At 36.6% G+C, this 25,479-nt stretch overlaps 1 protein-coding gene across 2 annotated transcripts; it reads left to right on the forward strand.

The window, feature by feature from the left end:
- Nucleotides 1-500: 500 nt before the first annotated feature.
- Nucleotides 501-25,240, forward strand: LOC129788612 (uncharacterized). Of its 2 annotated transcripts, XM_055824821.1 has the most exons (13): nucleotides 501-994; nucleotides 1,643-1,796; nucleotides 1,871-1,980; nucleotides 4,380-4,505; nucleotides 4,581-5,549; nucleotides 21,301-21,406; nucleotides 21,664-21,732; nucleotides 22,077-22,324; nucleotides 22,407-22,607; nucleotides 22,718-22,861; nucleotides 22,952-23,079; nucleotides 23,182-23,312; nucleotides 23,843-25,240. In XM_055824821.1, the coding sequence occupies exons 1-13, from the start codon at nucleotides 626-628 to the stop codon at nucleotides 24,016-24,018; spliced, it is 2,931 nt and encodes a 976-aa protein (XP_055680796.1). In that variant the 5' UTR covers nucleotides 501-625; the 3' UTR covers nucleotides 24,019-25,240. The 2 variants fall into 2 exon arrangements, with proteins under 2 accessions (XP_055680796.1, XP_055680797.1); XM_055824822.1 differs by lacking the exon at nucleotides 21,664-21,732.
- The last annotated feature ends 239 nt before the right edge of the window (nucleotides 25,241-25,479 follow it).

A 25,479-nucleotide genomic window follows, 5' to 3' on the forward strand; every position in this document is an offset into this window, starting at 1 on the left:
GAATCTCACAACTACAACAATGACACACATGCGTGAAAAAGGGATGTGAATGAATGTGCGAGGATTATATATAGTTTTTTGGGGTGGTGGAATATATATGCAAAAAGATATGTAGCATAGCATAGTGAGGTATATATCGTGAGTTGCCCTTTAAGGCGAAGGCACACAACCACGTGTCTTTTCATGCCCCCATGCTGTGTTAGCGTCCTCTCATACGCTCCTTTTCGTGCCTGATGCCCGAAGTAGGGAGGAACTTGAGTATGACTTGGAAATAGCTATATATTGTGTGTAAACATTCGCACAGAGCACACAGGAGGGTAACTTCGGCGTCCTCTTTTGGGGGAATACTTGTACGGCAGCACATCGGCAGGAGAGATGAGCACCGAGAGACCTTCCCCATGCGCATATTCCTCACTCACCCTTGTCTGTATATGTATGTTTTTGATTCGAATGCATTTCACCGCCCTTCTCTCGTTTCTTCATGCCCGCCGTTGCGTGGACTTTTTCGCCAAATTTACAATCACATCCAATTCAGTTGGTGGCTGACAATTGCGGTGAAGAGTTACATTTTGCGTCATCATCCTCCTTGTTCTGTTTGGGGGGTGGCAGCAAATGCACAGTGTGTATGTGTGGCGACATTTTGGCAATGATGACCAAACGGCTGAGGAGCCACAATCCCACGGCCACAGATACGTGCTTCAATGGATTTTCGAACAATGAACCGCGAGAATGTACCGAGAGTGATGCTGTGTTGAAAATGGTGCCAACGGACAAATCAACAAGTCAAGAGTGTGCCAAAGTGTGCCACCCACAGCCTGAGATTAGCGCGACGGTGCAACCACCCACGGGGAATAGCAATGGCGCGGACGATGGTGGACGCAAGAGGAAGCACGAGGAGTGCGATGGAAATGAAGCCAACAATAACTGCACCGATGATTGCTCCGGTGGTGGCAAGAAGATTAAATATGATACCCACAGAGAAAAGATGATTGAGGTATGTAAATAAATTTAAAGAAAACTCAACACAATGTGCTTTCCCATCAACTTTTTCTCACCCCCAAAGTGCAGCTTTAAAAAAGCTTTTTAGCTGTTTTTCTTTTTAATTGTGAAATATTTGTGATAAAGAATTTATTTTTAACGGAAAAGAAAATGTAATCTTTGTTTGTTCGAAGATTAAGCAAAATATGTTATAATGGTCTAAATCCGATTTATTTTTCGCGCGATTTTACTTAAGATATAAATATTATTTTTCTTTGATTTTTAAGAATATTTCAAAATTCACTCAATAAGAAAAACACGTAAGAATTGTAACGGTTTTAGGGTTAACAAAAGAGAAATTTTCTTATAGTTTTTATTGGATAAAAGAAATATTTTCTGGGCTTAATTTCCTTAAAGATTAGTTACATAAAGAAAACTGAAATCAAAATTTAATTCTTATGCTTTTCTCGCTTTTCTTAAATTTTTTTAATGATTTTTTGTAACTTACGAAAATAAAGAATAATAAATAATTTTTCTCTGGAAATTCTTTACAAAAAAGAACGATTTTTTATCAAGAAATCTCAATTATCGAATAAATTGTAAAGAGAATTTTAGGAAGTTAAAGAAAATTTTACTTATTGGACTTTTTTTTTATCCCCAACAGTTGTACCAACCGTGGGTCCTAAAGACGTATGGTGACTTAGCTAAAACAAAGACAATCACATTGCGTAAGCAGGCGAGGATAATTAAGACCCTCTCTGGGCAGGAAACCAACAATCCGGACAGCTCCAAATTTAGGTTTTGGGTAAAGGCGAAAGGTAAAATGGCAAAAAAATATTCATCAACCTCCAAGTTTTATGATGCTTAAATCAGGACGTCTAATCGATTTTAGGTTTCACAACTGAGCGCCCAGTTGACTTCAAAGGAGATCTCAACTTGAATAAGGACCTGGTGGAGAAGCCCAACAAGCATTGCTTACTCTATGTCCCAAATTTCACAAAGGTTCGCCACATTAATTTCCCAAAAATTCTCTCTCCCCATGATATGAAAAACATTTCTCGCTCAACACATCCAGCTTTTCCTCTATTTCCAATTTAATCTTTCCTCCGCTCCTTGTGCCTTCATCAAAAAAGTTTTTCACCCCACCCACCCCCTCGTACCATGCTGCCTCCGCACTGTCCCATTGCAGATTTTCCCAAGGGGTGTGTCATTGCATTGAATTATGTACGTGATGGGAATATTTCTTATTTGGAAAATAAATTCATAACATAGGTTTTTCAAGATTATTTTTGAATTCTTCTGAATGAATAATTTTCGTGAAATCTTTAAATTAATCTGAAAGTTTCTTTGTAGCACAAATCGATTCATTTCAGTCGATATTTTCATTTTTTGTTAAATTAATATTACCTAATGTAATTAGTAGGAAGGGTGAATAGGAACTCATCTTATGAGTTGAGATCCCTCTCTTATAGATATAATCATGAATTTAATTTAATCTTCTAGTTTTATTGCTGAAAAAGCATTTTTAGACGGATGTTTAAATTAACCCCTCTTGCTTCAATTGACGCCAATGACGGAAAAGTGTCACATAAATAATCAAAAATATAAAGATCTTTTTAAAATTTGCAAAACTGAAAGATTTGAGGAAGAATTTCAAGAAATTTTGATAAAAGACCATAAAATTAATCAATAAGCTATACGTTAAAGTCAAATGTCCATCAATTGGTATGATTGATTTGCCCCTTAGATAGTCCCTCTCTTTTTTGAAATACAAACACACCAATACACAAGCACCATATGGACCATACTGGGAAAACCTGGCATTTGTGTGGTGCTTTTTAAAGGGCTGGCTGGTTGGGTAAATGGACGACTCCAAAGCGAACCATGTACCCCTGTCCCATCATAGCTCTATGTGCTGTGCACCACACAACCTACACAGACAATCGGTCCCCTTCATATCAACTTTATTCCACTGCTGGGCTATGTAACAAAAATACCATCAGGGCTGGATTAAACTTTAATTCCAATACCGCTCCCCTACACGCCCCGCTTTTTCCATGAGCCAACCTCCCCCGCCACCCCCATGTCAATCCCCTAGCAGAGCGCACCCACCCAAAAAATTTCCGCTCCTGGACTCATGAAAGTTTCTTCATAAAAATCCATTTTCGGGAGCATATCAAAGACCCAACCAAGTGATATGGATGGGGTGTGGTGTAATTTCATTTTCTCCAACATCCCAAGTGGGAGATGAGGAGAGAATTAAATTCCGACTGATTCCTTTCCTCCTCTTTTTTTTCTACCCTGTAAACGCGAAATGTCCCGCACACACACCATCGTAGGAATCACAATCAAATCCATTAAAAGTGGGAGCGTTCCAGGAGGGATATACAATCCCACTTGCATGTCCCATCATGGTTGAGGGGCTACACACAACATAGGAGAAGTGAAAATAAAATTAGGGTGCCTCACAGAGACGCAGTTGGAAATTCAATTAGAAATAATTATTAAAAATATACTTAATAGGATACACCCACACACGCACACATTTTCACGGTGTTCTTCCCTTTGGCTAATTTCACAAATTAACACCCCAAACATAAGGAGTTTTGGCTAATTGGAATCAAATAGGATAAATCTCATGAATGTGGATTTAGTTTTGCCTGAATGTAGACAATTTTATGCTCACCAGTTATAAGGGATGAGCTCTCAAAAGACTTTTTCATTGAGATTTTCTTCCTTTCTATGTTCCTTTTAACCCTTTCATGACTTCAGTGATTTAATTAAAATCATTTGAAACTATTTCACAAGTCAGAATTCTTGCAGAGAAAACTGAGAAAACTCCTTGGATGCTCTAATAGTTTTGAAAACTAAAAAGAAATCATCAAGGGGTGCTTATCTGGTGAATATTTCAACGTTCTTACCGAATATGTATCAATATTCCGAATAATTCAGATAAATAACTTATAATCTATATACATATATTTTATGTATTTTTAACGCTATTTACGCATTTAGATATGAATTACGAACATATGACTATATTTTTTATCGGATTAATACCCGTTCAGAAGAAAATTATTTTTTTTAAGATAATTCTAATTCTAAAATTTTTCATGGCCATTAAAGTCGTGAAAGGGCGAATAAAATAGCTTGAATAGAGTCATTAAGACTTAAGTTATAAATGTTTTAGAGCCATAGATATTTGTTTTACTCTAGTCTTCATCCCTTAAAATGAACTTACAAGCTTAAACACAAAAATCGACCCTATTCACCCTCTGAAACGGTATTTAATTTTTCTATCCTTCGCTCCTTTTTCCCATTAAACTCTTCATATTTAATAAATATATAAAGATTTCTACGAAATATTAATACAAAATGCAATGAATTTTCCCCTTTTGCAGGAAGCTCCTCAGCTATTTAGACGCGTAGCAATAGTTGAACTATTTTTCGACATAATTTTTGGCGTTCATGTTGGCCTGGGCGGACGTTCTGGTAGGCATGCTGGGCAGAAGCGAACATACCGAACTGTGAGTGGCAAAATATTTTATTCCCTCAAACTTCCGCCGAATAAACTAATTTATAAATCCACCTTCCACACGCAGATTACAGAGTCGTATGCATTCCTACCCCGGGAGGCCGTCACAAAATTCCTCTCTGGCTGCGTGGTGTGCAAAAAGCTCCCAACGCCATACTCCCCGTTGCGCCTGGATGATGCCGAGAGTCCCAGTGAATGTGACAGTCCTCACCAATCAGCGACAAATTCGTCCGGCAATCGATTATTAATTAACAATCAGGCAGTTGGGTCAGAGAAGCGAGAGAATCGCGATGTGGCTGAAAGTGAAACGGATGCACGGCCCGAGCAGAAATCAACCAATTCGTCAAGTGCAGTTCAACAGCCTATTGATTGGGAGGAGAGAATTTTGGTGGAATACAACAAAGTCAAATCGGATCAACAGGGGAAAAACCACACGGGCCCGGACAAAGACACTCAACTACCCAATCCCGCCAATATTGCCAATGGGATGACTAACATGATGGACCACTTCAGCATCACTGGGAGCCAACTATACGAATACTATCATCTCCTGAAAGCATTTTACGATACCTCAAACCGACCAAAAACACCCTCCTCAGCCACCTTCGTGGCCGAGCAGAGCGACAATTTGAGGACATCCCGTGAAAATCATCTCCCCATGAAACCACCCACCACCACCGTCACCGCCGCAAATGCAGATAAAGACCCCAAGAGCGGTGCATTAAATTCCCTAGCACTAGCACTACTGCTGCCTAATGAAAAAATCACAACTGAAATGAAAAATCCCTGCAAAACCACACCACCGAAGAAGCGCTACAACAACTACCCTCAGAATGGAAATGAAAATAATCAATGCACATCCCTAGCTGGCAAAGAGGCTGACAAATCATCTGCATTGAAAAGTAGTAGCACAAAGATCTCAACTACAAACATTATGGCTACAGTTCGATCAAATGATCCCATTACATCCACCTACTTAAAACTAACCCGAAGTATGGGGCTGAGTGATGAAGATGCCCTCAGAATTGATGATTTGGTAAGTACTGATATTTTATTTTTTATTATTTTTTTAATTCGTTGAAAGGAATACTAAAATTTTAGTTTTTCTATTTTTTTTAAATTCTAATCTCCTTTATTAACCCTTTATCGGCTATGTGAAGCATATTTATTCAAATTAATTCATCTTTCGGAATTTTACAAAAAAGAATAATTTTACCTATTTTTTGTTTATAGGAAAAGTTTAATTCTTTGTAAAAAAAATCCTTATTCTCTGATCTTTTTATTTAAACAAAATAGATAAAAAAAATGAAAAATTTTTTTTGAAAAATTTCGACAAGAGTAACAATTTATTACGCTTCTCGTAGAAAATATTTTCAAGGTATTTATACTAGTTTTAATTATGTTAAAAGCACTTAACAAAACCACAGAATTTTTAATTAAAATATCTGAAAGATTTTCTAAAATAGAAAAACATATATTTTTTTAATAATTGAATACCAAAAATAAATATTTTTAATAATACATCAAAAAATTAACCCAGATAAGCCCAGACTTTTGCTTTATAATTTAAAAATTCTCTAGAAAAACAATTTACAAGTTATCGTTAAAAAAGAAACAAAAATTAGAATAATAGGAAGATTAGAATAAGATTTGTTTTGTTCAAATTTTTACAGATTTTTACCTTAATTTGAATCCAAAATTGATTTTCTCTAGGGGTTGTAAATACATGAATTTTTCCTTTATATTTTTGTAAAATTTTCTCTATTTCTTAACAATAAGAATACGTGAAATATATTTTTTAAAACTGCCCTAAAATACAGCCCTAAATAGTCCCAGATCTAGGTCAAAATGATTTAAGAAGTATTCGATTTTTATTAGATCAGATTCAGATTCTTCCTTCATGCTAAAAGTAGAATACTTTTCACCCCTAAAAATTTATTAAAATGTGAAAAAAAAATCTTAATAATTAACATAGTTCCGGTAATCCATTCAATCTCGGCTATCCTCATTCAAAAATTAGAAACTTTATACTAAAACCACAAAGTATAGAGGAGCTATTATATACTCAATGCGGAAAGTTGATGATGGTCTATGTAGATTTTGTAAAAGAGACATTCATCACGTGCTCATCACCCTTCATCAACTGGCCCCCCGTACCACACCACTCTCATGATGTTGGAGGGATGTGTTATGCGGGATAAGGAGGGTTGAGATGAATTCTAATATGAATCCTTTTTATGTCTGCTTTTAATTTCCTCCGAAATTTCAATTTTGCATTGCAGGCACTACACTTCCTTTTTGTTTAGAAAGTCTGAAAGGCATTTTGAGGTGCGGGGGGGGGGAGGTGTGTGGGTGTGTGGGTGAGGGTTTAGTTGAGTAACAAACCCTTCACTTTATATGCTTCATTTATCTGTTGTGTATAGCCCCTTGCAATGAATATAAGTGTACATGCCTGTGTTGTAATTAAAGATTCTCATACCCAGTCACTTTTGAGGAGCTTTTAACTATTCACCCATAATTTACGGTGTGCAATTAAATAATCACACCATTTGATGAATATTTAACTAAATCCTCAAATAGCATTTTATCAAGGGAGAAAGAGGCAAATGTTTAGGAAAATAGAGGGAAGAAGTGGCAAATTCATAAAATATATCTTCACACCTGTTGCATTGTATTATATACAATGTTGTATGTTAGGTATGTATGATATATAATTTGAATACAATTCACCGTACATGCCGGAGAAACAGTGTTTTCGGACATGCGAAGTAAATCATATCATCATGTGGCCTTTAGATTATACATTCTCCTCTATCATATGATTCCTTCGTCGTTGTTTTTTACAGGGACATGATGGTAGTATCGGGGTTATGGATATGGGATAGGGAACAACATATATGTATGTAGTATATGGGGGTAGTAAAAGGGAATGATTGAGAGTGAAGCAATCGGTTAGAATTTTTGCATTTGGTGTGATTTTCCAAGGAGACAGAGAAGAAAAGGAAAAAGTATCATTTTCTCCGAGACTTTTGCCATAAAGATGGTAAAGTTCTTTAGGGGGCATGGGAAGAAGGAGGGAGGTGGGTCCGCTCTGGTGGAAGATAGATAGAAGTATTTGTTTCTATACTGTGTGCGCTATATATGTGTCTGCTTCTCTGAAAATGTCATCTCACACCACCACTCCATGGGGATGTCTTACGAAAAGGGGGCTGCCACACAGAATTCTAGCACAAGAGGAGACTCCTATTCAGTGTATTCCACCTCCTCCTGTCCCTCAGACGCTATCCCATCGCCCTTTTTCCCATTTTCCTTCTCCCTGCTGATGTGTTTCTCAACCACCCTCCTCCCCCCCACACAGTGCTCATACCCAAGCATCACCCACTCTTGCTGATTCCACTCCTATATTCCTCTCTCTAGTACACTCTGTGTTGCTCTATATAGACGAATCCTATATAGAACCACCCATTCCACTCTATATAAGTATAGTTTAGTAGCTTGGCAAAACGTTGCCCTGAGGGGGGGGTGTGGGGTAAAAAGGAACTGTCCGATTGACGAGGGTCTGTGTGTGCTTCACGAAAACCCATAGCTTGAGCACCCCAAAACACTTTTATCCCTTTTGCACAGAGCCACACATTCACACAAATAATTTTGATGTGGCACAACCAAGGGTTGGGTCGTACCAAGGAAAGTTTTTATGATTCATTCCCCACCCGCGTATAGCATATATGAGAAGCATCCAAAAAAATCTCCTTCTCTCACTCTGGCATGAAGATATCATTCCCGAATAATTTTTATAACATATCACACCCCACGCTCCCCCCAAAAATTCATACTCAAAGAGCATCTTTGATGCCAATAAAAGCAGTGTCGCATTTTTACCCCCAAGAAAAAAAGCCCAAAATCGTACAACCAAAAGCCTTTCTTATTGATCTGCGGTGGTTGTGCCATTTGATGGTGTGTGGGGAGGGAATTAAAAGTGGGGAGAACAATAGAGGAAAAATATTTTCCACCCACCTTTGAATCTCTAGTGCCACATACAATTTTGATATACCATCACCTTTTGCAATCCCACTGTGGCAACCTTATACAATTCCTTGATATTTCTTCACTCACCCACACTTTCCGCCACCAACCCCCTCAAGAACCGCTCCTTTTCCGTTACCACCACCGACATCCCCGCCCCACTATCACCCACACCGAAATTCCCTACTGGGTTTCACTATATCTGTACTACAAAGTTCTATACTTTATGCGGGGGTTCCTGGCAACTTGGTACTCCACCTCTCTCCAGGCCTCTTGCTTCTTCTTCTTCGTCATGTTCCTCCTTTTAGAGATATATCGAATACAGGGTGCACCCCATAAGTTAATATTTCTCTAACATTATAAATTATTTAATTATTTGTATATTTAATAATTTATCAATTAACATCACAGTATTCACTGTTTTTTTTCTTTTTTGTAAATTAACCCTTTCAGATCCATTGGATCATATGCTGACCCAAAGGCTCGATTTTGAAAATGTTTCATTTTGTAATTAATTTGGAAAATTGAATCCAAATTAGTTCAAAATTATGACTATACAATCCCTGATCATTTTATTACCACTAAAAGACATCCCCAAGGACTCACAGAATCAGGAAGGACGAAAAAAATAAAATTTTTTAGTTGGGATTTTTTGCCAAAAATGTCTTATTTGAGCTCAAAGGAACTCTAAAAAAATATTTCTAGTTCAATCAGCTCGCTAGATTGATTGTGAACCTGAAAGGGTTAATCCTTAAATGTTAACACTTTTGGGATCAAAGTGTTATGTTAACACGGGCAAAAAATGTTAAAATCTTCTAATTTTTCTAAATAGAATTAATAAATCACTAAAACCCCATTTCGAGTTCGTAGATGAGTGTCTTTTTATGTGCCATAATTCAGTCAGACGTGAAAGGGTAAAAATGAAAATTAAAGGAGCTCATTCAAAAATGAATGGAACACCAATGCTTGAATAAATTCCTTTTCTTTTCTAATGAAAAATAATGAAATAAAGTAAATTCTTTCTGATAGAAAAGGTTAAAAAGTCATTTCACGTATGAATCCATAAAATTTTATTATTTTCAACCTCCAGATTATCTAATTCAGGGAATGAAATAAAAATATATAATAGAGAAAACTAATATAACAATAGAACTCAAAATGTTGTTTCTTTGGAAAATTACCTCAAATTACTTCTATAAATTTTCCACAAAGGAAATTAAATTTTCCCATCATAATAAAATCAATTAATCTCCTCATATTTAAATTAATCTTTCGTGAATTTTATAAAGAATCGAAGAAAATTTCCACGAGAAAATTCCAACAAAATAAAATAAATAGTATCACCCTGTTGGAAATGTTCCTACCGAAACGCTGAGGGCGAGTCTCTGCCACGTTGTGAAGACAGTATAGAATTTTGTTATGGGGTGCCGAGGGGTGTGGGTGAGGGTGAGGGTGGTGGTGTGGCAAAAGTAGGGACGACGTATGGGGGTGGTATAGCATTGCGGAGTTTGGGTTTAGCCCGAGAAGTGGGAGGCTTGTGTGGAAGCTCTACTCTCTTATATATTGTATATAGGGACAGGCACACTGGAAACCCAAACTCATCCCCCGCAAACCCCCGGAGTCGGATCCCTCTTTCTCATCTATGTGTTCTCCGCTCTGCCAGTGTTCTCGTCGGTGCCGTGTGGGTGGAGGCGAAAATACAGCGCCATCATGGGGACGGATAGATAGATGGAATGGAACAATTAGATGGGGGATGGGAAAATATGAAGACGGCAGGGTGTGGAGGAAGAGCGGTGGCGACGGGCGGGAAGCAAAGGGCGGGGTAGATCCAAAAGGAAGCGCTGTGTATACATATAACCAACAATTTCTCCGTATAGCAAGCACCATCCCAAACCTCTCACACTATGTGACGGTGGTATTTCTGGCCCTATATCTGCCACCCCTCTATCCCTTGGCATCTCACACTCTTCATCTTAATTTCACCAAACCCACCCACACACAATTCCCGTTTCGCTTCTGAGCAGCGTCGCTACGCCATATATGTATGGATGTATGCTATATATGTATGTACGTATCACTCTGGGTATGGTGCTATATCAGAAATGTTGGATAGAGTCTTTGGATGGGTGCACCATCACTAAAATGAGTGGATATACACTCAACGCAGAGAGAGAGAGCTAAGGGGGATACCTCCATGTGCTACACAAGTTTCCATTTTTCTCTATACATCCAGGAGATTATGAGCATAACAGAGAAAGAAAAATAAATACGTACGTACATATCTCCTTCCTTGCCAAACCTCTTACACAAAAAAAAAACTATCATTGTACTACTAAAAGGAAAGGAGCAAAAAAAAACAACCATCTATCCTAATCAATCTTGCAATAACTATAATGGGTTTATGGAGCTCTCTATATCATATTCGTTGTACTTTGTTTTAAAAATATTCTACACTTAGGAGTATTAAATTATATATTATCTATCAATTTGGAATTTATTAAGTTACTTGTGGGAAAAAATAAATCAATATTTTTTTTCTTTGTCCTAAATAACTATACAACATTAGGAAAACTATTTTCTGGAAATCGTACCTATATATTTAATCGAGGATATTCATGGAAAACAATCCCTTATAGGAGCCTAATAAGGTATACGTTTCGTAAATAATATTCTATTCTTAGAATTTGCAACGAAAAATAAGACTTATTTTATTGCGGAATTAGTTTTTATTCTTACCACAGAACAGTAAACTTAATTAAATTGCTTTTTAACCTTTAAGAAAAAAAATGAACACATTGCATCAAAGATTTAGTTAAATTACAGTAGTGCCTCGAAGTAGAATGTTATTATCCTTCTCAGTCGATTTAAAGACTTAGAAAATAATTATTTTTGATTATTTATGAGCACTATTAAACAAGTTATCACCTAGTTAATATTTTCCGTTTTTGGCTTTTTAAAAAGCCTTTCTTCTTCAACGTTTTCGATTCGACGTTACGTGGAACAACTGTAATCTATAAATTTTTATCGAATGGGTTCAATAATTTTGTGTACTGATATTCAAATACTACACCAAATAAATTCGTAGAAAATTCATTAAATTTTGCCAAGGGGTAGCGAATATTTTGATTTTTTAGTCGAATCATCCGAATATTTTCGAAAATTTGAATATTTGACTTAAGAATGAACATATACAATCATACACCGTTTTATCAAGTCTTGGTTAAACTCTTCTTACTCATTAAAATTAATGGGTGAGAAGAGTTTAACCAAGACTTGATAAAATGGGGTATGACTGTATTGCTAAAAACCGAACAACTAAAAACCGAAAGAGATCCAAAAACGTATTTAGGACTTTTTGGTTTCAATTAAATCTCTTTGAGGATTCAATTTACTACTTTTTAACATTAATTTAGGTACTATTCTTCAGTTCAAATTTAGTCCTTTTTTTTAGGCTTTAATGATTTTTTTAAAAGTTTTTTTCCTCAACCTTTGTTGTTTTGGGACAGAAAACCAAATCCCAATCCGGGATAAATCCCCGGATTTATCCGCTTGGGTTGATTTAAGTCTTTTTATGCTTGAATTTAACATTTTTAGAATGAGACTAATATTTGAATTTTCTTGGAGAATCATCCGAAGATCCGAATAATTTCGTTCAGATAAACTCCCCTTGAATTTTGCGAATATTCTTAAAGAAAATTCTCCAAGTTATATTTTTTCGTACACAAAGTTGTCCAATAAAGATCTAAACTCTTTCTTTACCTATACATTTGTAATTTTTTGGAATTGAAATCTGACAAACCAATAATAATAAATATGAAAATTTTCAAAATATTACGAATATTTCCCAAATTATTCACTTCTAAACCGAATATTTATGATTTCTAATTGGGAAAAGAATATTTTTTTTTTGTAATAATTTTTTTACATAAGTCTTTCAATCTTTTTGAGCATAAAACAACAAACAAATACTCGCTAAAAATTATTTCCAATTTTTTTTTTTAATCTTTAATATTTTTTCTTTAAATGAATTTTCCTTTTGGGAAAATCGATAAATGTGCTTTTGGAATAGAATACAACACCACATAGCGATCTGTTGGAAAAGGACGTCAAAGTTGATCCTGTGAGGCACCCTTTATGGGTTTCCTTGCTGTGAGGAGGTTGCGTTTGACGCCAGCATCACGCGGAGACGAGTGAATTTTCTTCCCAAAATGCAAAAAGGCGATGGTGGGTGGGTTTTTCGGTAAGACGGGAAGAGTGTGGGGGAAGCAAACGATGGGGGGGAGGTGGGTCTTTAATATGCTGCGAACTGGGATGTATACTGTGGCATGGATAAAATATATATGTATGTATGATATAGAAGGAGCGTTGGATGCTGAAAGCGGTGGCATAGCGGAGCACAGAAGCTATAGCAGACGCTTCTTGCTAAAGGGAAGTAAAACAGAGTTTTTGTGGAATGAGGGGATGTGGGCGAGAGAGCTCTGAGGGGTAATATTGGGTGATGGGATGGGCAAGTAGATTACCTCCGCCAGTGTATGGAGAGAAGTTTACCATCATCAGAATATTTTCCCTTGCAACTCAACATCAAGCACAAGAGACGCCGATATATCGACCAAGTTCTCCGGGGGTACTCGTCTGGCACTGCCGCTCCTTTCATTCCACCACCACCACCACCATTGAGGCCCAAACCAAACCCCTGTGTGTTTGGCCCCCAGCACACGGCCCCCGCATACCCTTGAGCGCAGTATGGGTGAATTGGGTAGTCGGTGGATATATATGTTGTTGATTATATACATACATATATATTGTTAGAGCTGTGATATGGAGGAAATATTGTATGTGTTGTATCCATATAGTTATTTTTGATCCATTCCACATACCAGTAAATAACGTAGAGACATTGCAAGGGCGGAAACCCACAGTCAAACCCGACTCTCCGAGAATCCTCCTCATCTCCCCCCCATCAAACCCCCTTGGTCCCTTTACCGAAATCCACCCACATTGCCACCTCCGCCCGGCCCCGAATCTCCGGGCCATGCACGGAGGATGAAACAGAGAGGAGCGAAGAAGAAAAGTAGAATCATCCTTCTTACACCCCCCAACAACAGACGATAAATTCGCAGCCATCTTGAGAGGGCGAAATAGAAAAATTATTGAGAAAAAATATTTCTCCCCTGTCGCATCCACTGTGATGTTGGCATCCGATGGAAAGACGACGTTATGATTAATTTGTACATGGCACAACATTCCCCTTTCCCCCCGTTATCCACTCTGTGGTGTATCTCGTTGATATAGTGTGTGGAGATCACCACCGTGAAATTCCTATACATAACATACATAGTATATATAGCAAAGACTCAATATAAGCACACAAATCCTTAACTAAAGCATTTTAACACACTCCATTGAGAAGCACATTTGAATAAAACTGATTTATCTTTTTCACATTTATCCCTTATACCTCTTAAGAACCTGTTGCATGTACCATTTCAGGCGTTTACGTTTTGAGAACACTGATATGTATATATGGTATACTTGAGGAGTTCAAGTGGTTCGTTGAGATGAAATTGTTTTCCACGATTTATCGTATTTGCGAAAGCATCATTCAAACGACGACGTATTGTCTTATAGTTGGAGAGAAACATTCACAGGAGGAAAATTGCAAAAAAAAAAATATTTTTCCAATTAATTTATCCGAATTTTCCGCATAAGTTCTAATTTTCATGAAGAAGAAAAAAAGTGAGAGAAAAAAACATTTTCCATCTTAGATTGAAATTTTGCATTGAAAAGAATAAAAGAGAGATGGGTGAGAGAAAGAAGGGAGAGAGAGAGAAAAAGAAAAACCCGTAAAATATGTTTAACAGGATGGTGTTCCCAAGTGGTAGCCGAGGGTGGGTTTTCCCATCGATCTGGGCTCTGAGAGATGTCTAAATGTGTACAGCCGGAGGTGTAGGGGTTGAGATACAGCGGGGGCCAGGAAGGGGGGTCGTTTTGAGGAAAAGCACAGGCTGTGGGAGGGGTGCAGGGGAGGGTTGAGGGTGTGCTTTGTTACATTACTGTGAGGCATCAAAAGCAAAAGCGGCAGGCAGGCGGGGGGGTGTGGGTATATTCGCTGTGTCTCTCAGCAAAGTGACGTGGGGGTATAACTTATATTCGATGATAGTATACAAAGCAAGAGTTTACTACATACATATATGTATATGTTGGTATATAGCATACACATAGCATTTCAGGCATCCCAAAACACCACAAAGTACAAAGCCTCGCTCCTTTCTTGGTCCGTGCGAGTGGCGGTGGATGAAAAACAGAAAAGGGTGGAAACCGGGCAAGAAATGAGGGTAACGCACCCACCCACAAAACCCTTCTCCTTTGCCTCTCTCTTCGTATCATCACCGGAGGGGGTTATATGAACGGGTGGGCTTTCTTTTTTTTTCTGTGTGTATATTCGAAGTCTAACAGCATTTCGTTCTTCTAAGGGAGGGAATGGACATTTCGTCGTTTCTCAAACTTTTTTTTTTCTTTCTGACGCCACTTTACCCTTAATTTTCTGAACTCTTTGTGGGTTCAATCTAAAGAAGAATTAATTTAGCGATAGAGGATCCCAGTGTAGTTGTTAGTTTTCTTTAGGATAAACAGACCTAACAGACCTGACGTTGTTTCCTTTATTTCTAATTCTATTTTAATAATTTTCTTTAAAGAAAATAAGAATAATTAATCAAAATCTTTAATTTTCCAAAAGATCTGATTCGTTAGAAAAAGTCTCAGCTAAAAAAAATCTTATTAAATCTGCATCCGCAACTCATATAGTTCGAAACAACATTCTTCAGCAATTTATACGTACCTATACTAAATATACTACCATACAACAAAATCCATCACATATACTGCATAAAGTGACTTAGCCACAAATTGTATCTTGTGCACAACACACATATAAAACCGAGAAAACTTGCACTTTGTATAAAATTCAACAAGAATTCCAAGTCCTTCTTTTCCAACACACAAAATTGATAAAGTTTGAGAATGTCTCATGCCTTTGGAGACTGAGGGATTTTAGCTTACTATATGTACTTATACTTATGTATGTATAATATACCATGAGCCACAGAGATATGTATAGATATACATGCATATAGATATAGGATATCGTATCCTCAATAGATTTATGTGCACCCCTCGTAAGGGCCCCTCCTTTGACACGAAGGGGATGTAAGAATTCCTCACAAACGAGTTTCATTTTACCATCCAACACCCACAGGGTTCCAATATGATTCTTACGAAATTCATGCTATATAGCAAAACCACAGAAAAAAATCCATATAGACATATAAGACAAGTATGTGGTATTAATTTCCCAGGAGAGAGTGAGAGAGAGCAAAGAAGAAGTGTATGGCCAAAATGAGGATCAAGTTAGTAGCTCTCGCAGTTTGACTAAAAAGGACCTTTTCCCCCACCGATATAGCTGAGAGTTTCCCACAATTATAAGGGTTTTAGAAAAAAAAAGAAATGTGAAAATTTTTATTTTTCACCCTAAAACTCCTAAAGCATACACGGTGATGTGGGTTACTTTGAAAGCTCGTTTAACTGTTGCTATATGCCCTTTATGTTATTTCCCCTTCATTTATTTTCAAATAATTAACATTTATATATTTTTATTATTATTTTTCAATGTTTTTGTGTTAATATTTGAGATTTAAGATCTGTTAATGATCTGGTAAGTTTTCTGTGAAGTTTCTCATGAGAACGTAGTCAGAATTCTCAAAATTGAGTTAAAACAAATTAAAAGTAAAGTTTTATGAAGATTAAAACCACTAATTCATATTAACAGCTGACTGCACTCAAATTAGCAGCTTGTGACAAATTAATTTATAGTTATCTGACACTATTTTTTAACGTTTGGCGGATTTTGATGTTTCTTTTAAATATTTTACGTTTCTTTTACGTTTAGGTTTTTTTCTTAATGATTTACGTTTCTTTTCTAAGTTTTCTAACGTTAAACGTTTCTTTTAACATTTAGGGTTATTAAAGTTAAAAAATTCTTTTAACGTTTGACGTTTTTCTAACGTTTAACGTTTCTTGTGACATTTGCCGATTTTCTATCGTTAAACCTTCTTCCAGACATTTTTTATAGGAATTGAAAAATCACATTTCAACTATTTTCTATCTCTATCTACAGATTAAATAAGTAAGATGAATTAGATAATAAGAGTTAGTGATGACGAAGTAAATTATTTTTTTGAAAGATTAAAAGAAGTTTTGAAAAAAAAATTGTTTTATGATAAACTTCGAACATTTCCAACGTCTCTCATATTATATCATGCGGTTACCAGAAGATGCTATATAACATCAAATACTATACTTGTGTGTTGTGCAAGACCGCTCAGAGCGATGGGTTTGGGGGGTGGTGACTGCGGGTGAGGTTTCATTTCGGTGGAGGATGGGAGGTGAAGTGCAGAGAGCGGAGAGCGAGCATAAGACTTGGTGGGGTGCCTAAAAACGTATACCCACCCCATACCCCTGTGTGAGGCGTCAAGCGCACAGAAAACGACATGGACCAAGGCCCTAACACCCTTTATGGGGGTGTATACTGCACTCCAGTGAGAGAATTTTCCCTCAAGTGCCTTTTCCACCACCACTACCACCGTGAATGACGAACAGGATGGCATGGGGGTGGGTTGAGGGTGTACTGGATGAGGGTGATGGTGTACAGTGCCGCAGCATAGAGGAGAAAGGCAGGAAGGAGAGAAGTAAAAAAAAAAAAGACAAGAAAAATCACCGGGTTCCCTTCACGGCACCTACCCCTTGGGTTGGTGTTTTTTTTTCCTTCCCTTCCTTTTTGATAAGATCCACCCACCACTTCCTACATCCCCCGTCGTATACACACCATGAGCAGAGAGCACCCCTCCCTGTGTGGCGCCCCCTGTTTCGTGCTTTCGCTCTACACAACCCCGATGGTGTGGTATTTGTTTCTCTCCCAATGGCAGAGACTATGTCGGTTTCCTTCGCTGCTTACACTCCTGCTTTTTGGGGGTATAAACGCCAAGCACACGTTCCTATTTGGTCAGTCAAAAGCTGATCTCCGAACAAGTAACATCACAAGTGGTGGTGCTTTTCGAGTACATTTTCAAGTGTTTGACCAAATTGGGCAATTTCACTTCTTGTCAATTTGTATCCTCCCACATACACAATTTTTTTCTGCGGACCATTGTGGTGTTTTAGTCATTTCAATTTTCATTGTGTAAATCGAGAGAAAAAAAGCAAAGAATAAATTAATTGTTGAATTCTTTGTGAATTGTGCACAAACATCAAGTAAAGTTTGGAGATGGCAGCAAAACGCAAAGCCGCTGTACTCCTTCATAAGGTAAATCAAAAAGAAAAATTTAACTACTAATAAGTAATAAAAATTCTATTAATTTAACACAACTTATATGTATGTACTAAAAAGAACATATTTCAACTCTTGGGATTAACCAACAATGCGGAGGTTTTTTCCTTTCATTTCATTTCATTTCAAATTATAACAGCTAAACAGGGTTTAGGGGGGGTAAACCATAAAATCTTTTTTTTTCGTACATTTTAAGGGATGAGAATTTTTGGGGAGGAAAATTAGAGTTGGAAAAAAAACGGATGAGGGGGTGGTAGTGAAAATTTCCTCGATATGTGAAGTGACTCTTTTTTTTTCACAACCCCCGCAACAAGAGCTCACACAGAGCCATGAGTATTTTGAGAATAAATTTCACCTCCGCACCTTTTTGTTGTACCCCTCACTCATACCCCTTTTGTACCAGCCACCCCCCTCGGGTGCCCAAAGCATACCCCGCGCTAGTTGGGTTTGGTGTGTGTATGTAGTATTCATAGTGCTCATGGCGCAAAATAGAACAAACCCAATCCCACCTACACACCACCACCCCTCTCTCTCTCTCTGTGCTCTATGCTGTGAACCCCCGCATATACCCTCCTCGACGTTGGCAGTGTTTTAGTTGGAAAACTCACGCCACTCTCTAGTGCTGTTTGAGTATGGTTGAGGTGGGTGGTGAGGTGGATTTTAGTATAGAGTTGTGCGGCGTGGGGGGGGAGGTCGGATAGTCCCATACACCACCCACCCACCCTTTTACCACTATCTGTTCCTCTTCTATCATACATAAATACAGGGCTGTGTGTAGCACAGTATAACCACACATTTAGTAAACGCATTGCTCTCTAAGCGACAACGAAATGGAACATTATTAGTAGAAACCCCATTTTCGGGATGACGATAGCGGTGGCAACGGGGAGAGGGTGGTGATGTGGTACTGGATGTTGGGGGTGGAAGTACAACAGGATGGGTGAAAGGGGATGAAGTAGAGGAAATGAGAGATAGAGAGAGAGGGAGAAGAGATTTGTGGGGGTGGTTCGAATTCAACCCCCAAACCCACGCATCCTCCATCTCTACATATATACATTATGTATCATCTATGAGAACATGGATGAGGAGTCAGGTTGTGAGGGGTACACAGTGGAGTGGGAAAAGGGGAGAGAGATGTAGAGCAAATAACATAAAGTGGTATACCCATCTCATATATGGTGTGTTTATAGTTCCTCAAGAAGGAGAATCTCAACAACCCCAAGATACTATTGGCACCATTCGGCACCCACCTACGACAACAATCATTTGCTACCCTTTGCATTTTCTCTCTTCCACTCACTCTGTCTGTGAATTGCTTCACATTGCCGTTCAAATTTTTCGTATTAACCATCATCATCTACCTCCCACCCTCTCCTAAATACTTCTTCTTCCCCGAACTATATACATACATACATATGCTCCAATCATCCCCTATTTTACTGCACAACCAGTCACAGTGACACCCACCCCGGGGATCTTAAGTAATTGCACTCTTTTTTTTTCGACATACATAGCATTGGCGGGTAAAGAGGAGGAAGAAGAAAAAAAATTGATTTCTTTCCTTTTATTATATGTTTTTTTTTCTCTTCTATTCTCCATTCCACATATACGCATCATTTTTATACAGCAGGAGATATATAGCGAGGGGGGGGTATATAAATTTTGTGTACAAAAATACGGGTTACCCAACTGAGAGAGCCTCCCTATATACATATGTATGTATATAAATTTATATCCGGCACTCCCAACCTCTATGTACAGTGAGGCAGAGCATTACAGGGTGGTGGTGATGGGTAGCGGGGGTGACGGCGAGTGGGTGTGGAGCTCTCTGGGTACGGAGAACACCGAGGGATTTCTCATTCCCGCAATATCCTACTTTCCGTCCGTAACCCACCCACACTCAACCGCCCAGCTTGTCTTCATTTCACCCATGGCAGCGCCATCCCACAACCCCCCCCCCCGCCCGCCCGTCATCCCGCTCAACCCAGCCCACCAACAGTGTGGGCCCACCACCGGTGATGGTGGCGGCGCCGGATGGGTGACGAGTGTGGGAGTTTGAGTTTGGGGTGCCTTGTGCACGAACTTCTCTCTTCGTATAAGCGCCCGTGACGAGAAAAAGGGGGTGCGATGGTTGTTGTAGGTGGTGGTGGTCGATGGCCTAACACCCAAATACGAAGAGTGTACCCTTCAGTTTGTCTCAAACCCTCTCTATATATTTATATCAACCTATATGTATACAGTCGCATAAGCCGGAGGAGTCTTGTATGCCATACAGTGAAGCTCTCTCGTAGTCCTCGCACGAAAGAGGGTCACACATAGCTCACACTCCATACTCCGCTCATAGCTATGGAATGGATAGAAAGAAGAAGAAAAAAATGAACCGTCTATGACGAAAAAAAAAGAACCACCGCAGTGCACAGATAGAGGGTGTGAAATATTGAAAATAATAATCACTGTCGCATGCAATGGGGATGGCCCGCCCCACGTACATGAGCCTCTTTCACGATGACATTATGCGAGGGTGGAAGGCGCGCTCTCTGCATTTTAGAGAGACATATTTCCACCCAAGATGTTCTTTCTTTCTTTCTTAAGAAAAAATATTTCAAAAAAAAAAAAGAAATATTCCGCCAAATTTACACAGGGGAGCACAAAAAAGAAGCTTTCTTTTAGCGTTAGGGGAGCATGGTCTAATTCTGAACTTATATTGTACTGAATTTTGCTTAGCTTTAATGAATAGGAAAATTAATAAATTTTACTCAAAAATGTATTTTAATTAAAATCTTTTTAATAGAAGAACATTTCCTAAAGAATAAAAAAAACAGAAAATAAATATTTTCTTTTCAAAGATCATTACAGAATTGATCAATATTTGATCAAATATTGAGGTTCATTAAAAGTCTCAATTTATGTTCATTGAAAAACATTTTTGAAGTGAAAATCACTAAAATTGGAATATATTTAATAGTAGCTAGGTCTAAAATAAGTAACATAACTCATAAATCGATTATTTAATTACCTTCTTCAGGCCCTATTTTATTGTTGAAAAAAAAAAGAAAACGAAAAAAACGATTTTTCTTATAGATAAAAAGAATTTAAAAAAAAATCTTTCAGAATAAATAATTCAGATTCTTTTTAATAAAAAATTTAGAAAAAAACAGTAAAAGAAACTGAATCATTAACTAACATTTGCGATAGGTTCTTCACTGAATTCTCTCACACGACAAATGACATTTCGGTTAAACTTTCAAATTTTCTCCAGATCCTTACAATTAGACAAAAAAATTCAAATATATTTTTTTAAAGAATTATAAGTAAATAAATTAATTAATTTTAAAAGACAAGAATAAATTCACAAAAAGAAAATATTTTCCTTCTTTTCCAGGAAACCCCAACAATTGCAACAACATCTGCTGGTGGTTCAACATCAACCACAACTACAACTAATCCAGATCAAGCTGAGGCAGCTCATACTGATGACCCGTATTCCGGTAAGAGTTTAATTCTCAGTTTTAAGAAAAATCAATCGCTTTTCAGCCTTTTTTATTTGTCTTCTTCTTCTTCTCTTTTTTGAAACATCCATCTCTTTCATTTTCTCGTCTAATTTCTCAAACACTTTCATTTTTTTCTTACCACAAATGCATTCCATTTTAATTTTTTTTGGTTAATTGGTCATTATTTAGTTATTGGCACCCACATAAATTACGTAACATCTAAATTGGCGTTTTTTTAAATTAATTAATTTCAGGACTTATGAAAGATGCCGATAAACTAAAATTAATGCTTTTAGCGTGGAATTATCAAAATTCCAATGCAGGTAATTTTATTTATCACACTTATCACTCTACCTCCACCACTCTGTTTTTTTTCTTCTTTATTCGAATTTCTTCACATCTTTTTTTGTACGCCCTTTTTGCCTCCCCTTTTTCACGTATTTTGCACATTTCTTTGGATTTTATTTTCATTTGCATCCATTTTTCTTGAAAATTTTGCCTTTTCACTTATATATTTTAGTTTTTAAGTAGAGCTTCTCACGAGGATTTTTACATAAAATAATAAATAAAATAAAATAATATTTGAGAAATGAGAGTGGAATTGGCATTGAGAATAGGGGATGGAATTAATGTTGATTTCTTGTTGGTGGTTGTGTATGTTTTGCAGCTCGCAATGGGACAGAAGGACCCGATTTGGGTATGGTGGGTGGACTTTGGGCACAATATCAAAATGCACTTGCAATGAATGGGAAACAATTGTCGCCAAGTGGACGAGTGGACCCATCGAGTCCGGTTGAAAATCAGGACGAGACCAATTCGTCGGGCCAAAAGGACGATGATGAACTCTCCGAGGACGATTCAGAGGACCGAATTGATGCAAATGCCCAAGATCCTGAACGTCTCAAGGCATTCAATGTAGGTTTTCAGCATGTTTTATTGCCTTTTAAGAATAAAATAATATAAAACTGAAAAAAAAACTTCCCACGAACTTTTGTAGATGTTTGTTCGACTATTTGTGGATGAAAATTTGGATCGTATGATACCAATTTCGAAGCAACCCAAAGAGAAAATTCAAGCCATCATTGATTCATGTACGCGACAATTTCCCGAATTTGCTGAACGTTCACGCAAAAGAATAAGGACATACCTCAAGTCTTGTCGTCGCAATAAGAAGACACGCGATGGTTGGGAGAATACGGTAAGAATTTCTTTTTCTGTTGAATTTTTCATTTGAAAAAAAAATCCCTCCTAAATTCTTTTCCCAAAAAAATGAATAAATTTAAATAATTAAAATCATCTCATAAACAGTCACGACCAACCCCGGCACATTTGACATCAGTCCAAGCGGAACAGATATTGGCATTAGCATGTGAAAATGAAAGTATGAATGCAAAACGGATGCGTTTGGGGCTTGAACCGATTAGTCAGAATGTAACGCCCACCGTGAATACGGTAAGAAAATAATTAATTTTTTGTATTTATAAATACCTTTGAACTCATTCATAAAACAACAACGAAAAATAATCTTTCCTCACGCTGTAGACCGTTGACACGACAATAGCTAACTACTCAATCATGAAACCTACGGAAAGTGATGCCATAAACACGCCATCAGCATCTATGAAGACAACTGCACCAGCAACAAGTGTCACAGAAACTAAGACCATAAAGTAAATATATTTTTTATACTTTTGAATTTAATACAAATTGCCATAAATTATATGCTAATGGGATCTTTTTCCTCCATCATGATGTTGCAACTAATTTTGCAGCACAACACAGAGTGAGAATGGAATCAGTACAAATTCCCTTTATCGTGCAGACTATAGTAATAATTCCAACACCTACAATGCACGGACAAATAATTATCAGAATTTCTTCAACAACAACACGCAGTCTAATGGTGAGTTTTGGGAGAAATTGAACTGTATTGATTGAAAAGGGTATCAGTGTTTGTCTGAGAAAACTTTGATGATGATATTCCCTACAAATTAAATTGCAAAAAAAAACTATTTCAATTTTTACTCTTATTTTTGAATTAACTCATTTTTTTAAATTCTGGAATAAAATAATTATTTAATTGTTGTTTTTAGTGAAAGATTTACTCAAAATTTTAAACAATTATGTCATTATTGTGCTTTTAGTGCTTTTAATGCAAGAAGCATTGACGCAAATGCTGCAACAAAATACAATAATGACGTCATTGTTTGAATTTTGAAGCAAATCGTAGCTAAATTTTCTCAGAAGGTCCCTGTATAAAACAATTTTGTGATTATTTCTCAATATTTTTTGATTTAAAAAAAAACTACGCGTATCCTGATTTTCTGCTCAATTAAGAAATTTCCCCCTACAGAAACGAATAAACTCCTTGCAAATGAAAATCAATGAAAAAAAAAGAAATCAAAAATTCTAACAAATGATTTGTCATTGCAGTTCCCACGGATTTGTCAATGAAACAACCCCAGAGACCGCCAATTCTGTCGCACAAGCTAAATCCAACGGAAATGAATGCTGTCCGTCAATTGGTGACCGGCTACAGGGAAAGTGCAGCCTTCCTCCTGCGCTCAGCCGATGAATTGGAGCAACTTTTGCTGCAGCAGCAACAATAAGCAAGAAGCTCTCAAAATTCGCCAGTTTAATACAGAAAAAAAAAGAAAAATGTTTGCACACAACAACCATTAAAAAGTAGAAAAGAAAAAAAAATACCTTTTACACATTTACGTTACGATTACACTCAAAGAAGAAAAATTTTGACAACGGGTATTAATTAACGAAGGAAAGAAAAAGTGAAGAATTAGATTATTAATAATGTAAACTCGTAAAAAATACTTCTCTATGAATAATATATAGAAACTTTATATTTATTTATTTATGTGTTTAATTAGTTGTTGCTTTTTGAGTCTCAAAGTGAGAATTTTTAAATTTATTTTGCATAAAAAATGTACAAAAGAATTCCTAACGAAAAATCTTGAGAAAAAAATTTCTTTTCAATAAAAACGATTTTATGACATTTTTAAATAAATTTTCTTTTAACTGTAAACTGTTTAATTATTCAATTTTTTCTTTAAAAACAAATCCAAAAGATTCGTTAACCGAAACAATCTTTAAGTGTAACAGTTGTCAGGTTCGAAACATCACTGTACTCCAGATTTATGTTAAAATAAATTAAAAAGAAAAAGAAAATGATGTAAAAATATTCTAATAATATATAAGAAATGTAAAATTTTCCAAGTACAATTTAAACAAAAATATATTTGCTAAGTTCCTATGTAATGAAAAATCTTATGCACCCCTCATAGATGTCAGAAAGTAAAGTTTTCTGTATACGATATATCGCTGTTTTCACACCACTCTGGAATTCTTTTGTATCTATCCCGAAAATGTTTCAAAAATTTGCAAAAATGTGCATAAATGAGATTTTTGATTAAAGAATAAAAAAAACGACAAAAAATATATTTGTAATATGATACAGGGTGATAATTTCTCATTGAGTAAAATTGTAAAATGTAGTGCCATTTAGTTTTGAAACTGTTTTCCGCATTTTCATTTTTGTAGGAATTTCGAGAAAAAAATATTCGCCAAAGAAATATCTTTGATAGTTACCAGTGAACAAAAAAAATGGCTACACTATTTTTCTATGTATAATTACTGTATTAGTTTATAAATTATATTAAAAAAAAAATAAAAGAAAGATTAGAGATTATAAAAAAACATATTTAAATGATGATAAAAATGTAATATAAAAAAAAATTAAAAAGTTATAGCAGGAAAAATTAAAATATTTGAAATGCCAATGAAAATAAAACTTGAACTTTTCAAATATAGATGGAATCACCAATGTTTTATTTTCCAGTCTCGCTATATGGATGATTTTTATGCGAAAGGGTGCTTCGAAAATTATGGGGACAGATTTTTTTTAAGCTTGTCAATTATTTTTCAGATCAAGAGAATTTTTTTTTGATTAATGGTTTCTTAAGGAAGTTAAATTTCTTTTTATTGAAAAATTCAGATTTGTTTTTATAAATTCATATAAGAATTGAGGCCTTCATCAGGGGGCTAGGAACGTTTTC

This window comes from Lutzomyia longipalpis, chromosome 2 (genome assembly GCF_024334085.1).
Source record: "Lutzomyia longipalpis isolate SR_M1_2022 chromosome 2, ASM2433408v1".
NCBI lineage: Eukaryota > Metazoa > Arthropoda > Insecta > Diptera > Psychodidae > Lutzomyia > Lutzomyia longipalpis.

Bases quoted from the DNA above. Each gene is read 5' to 3' on its own strand.
- LOC129788612 (XM_055824821.1), top strand. From the start codon at position 626: ATGTGTGGCGACATTTTGGCAATGATGACCAAACGGCTGAGGAGCCAC. The intron at 1,797-1,870 runs GTAAAATGGCAA...AATCGATTTTAG, and splicing joins GTTTTGGGTAAAGGCGAAAG to GTTTCACAACTGAGCGCCCA. The intron at 22,608-22,717 runs GTAAGAATTTCT...TCTCATAAACAG, and splicing joins GCGATGGTTGGGAGAATACG to TCACGACCAACCCCGGCACA.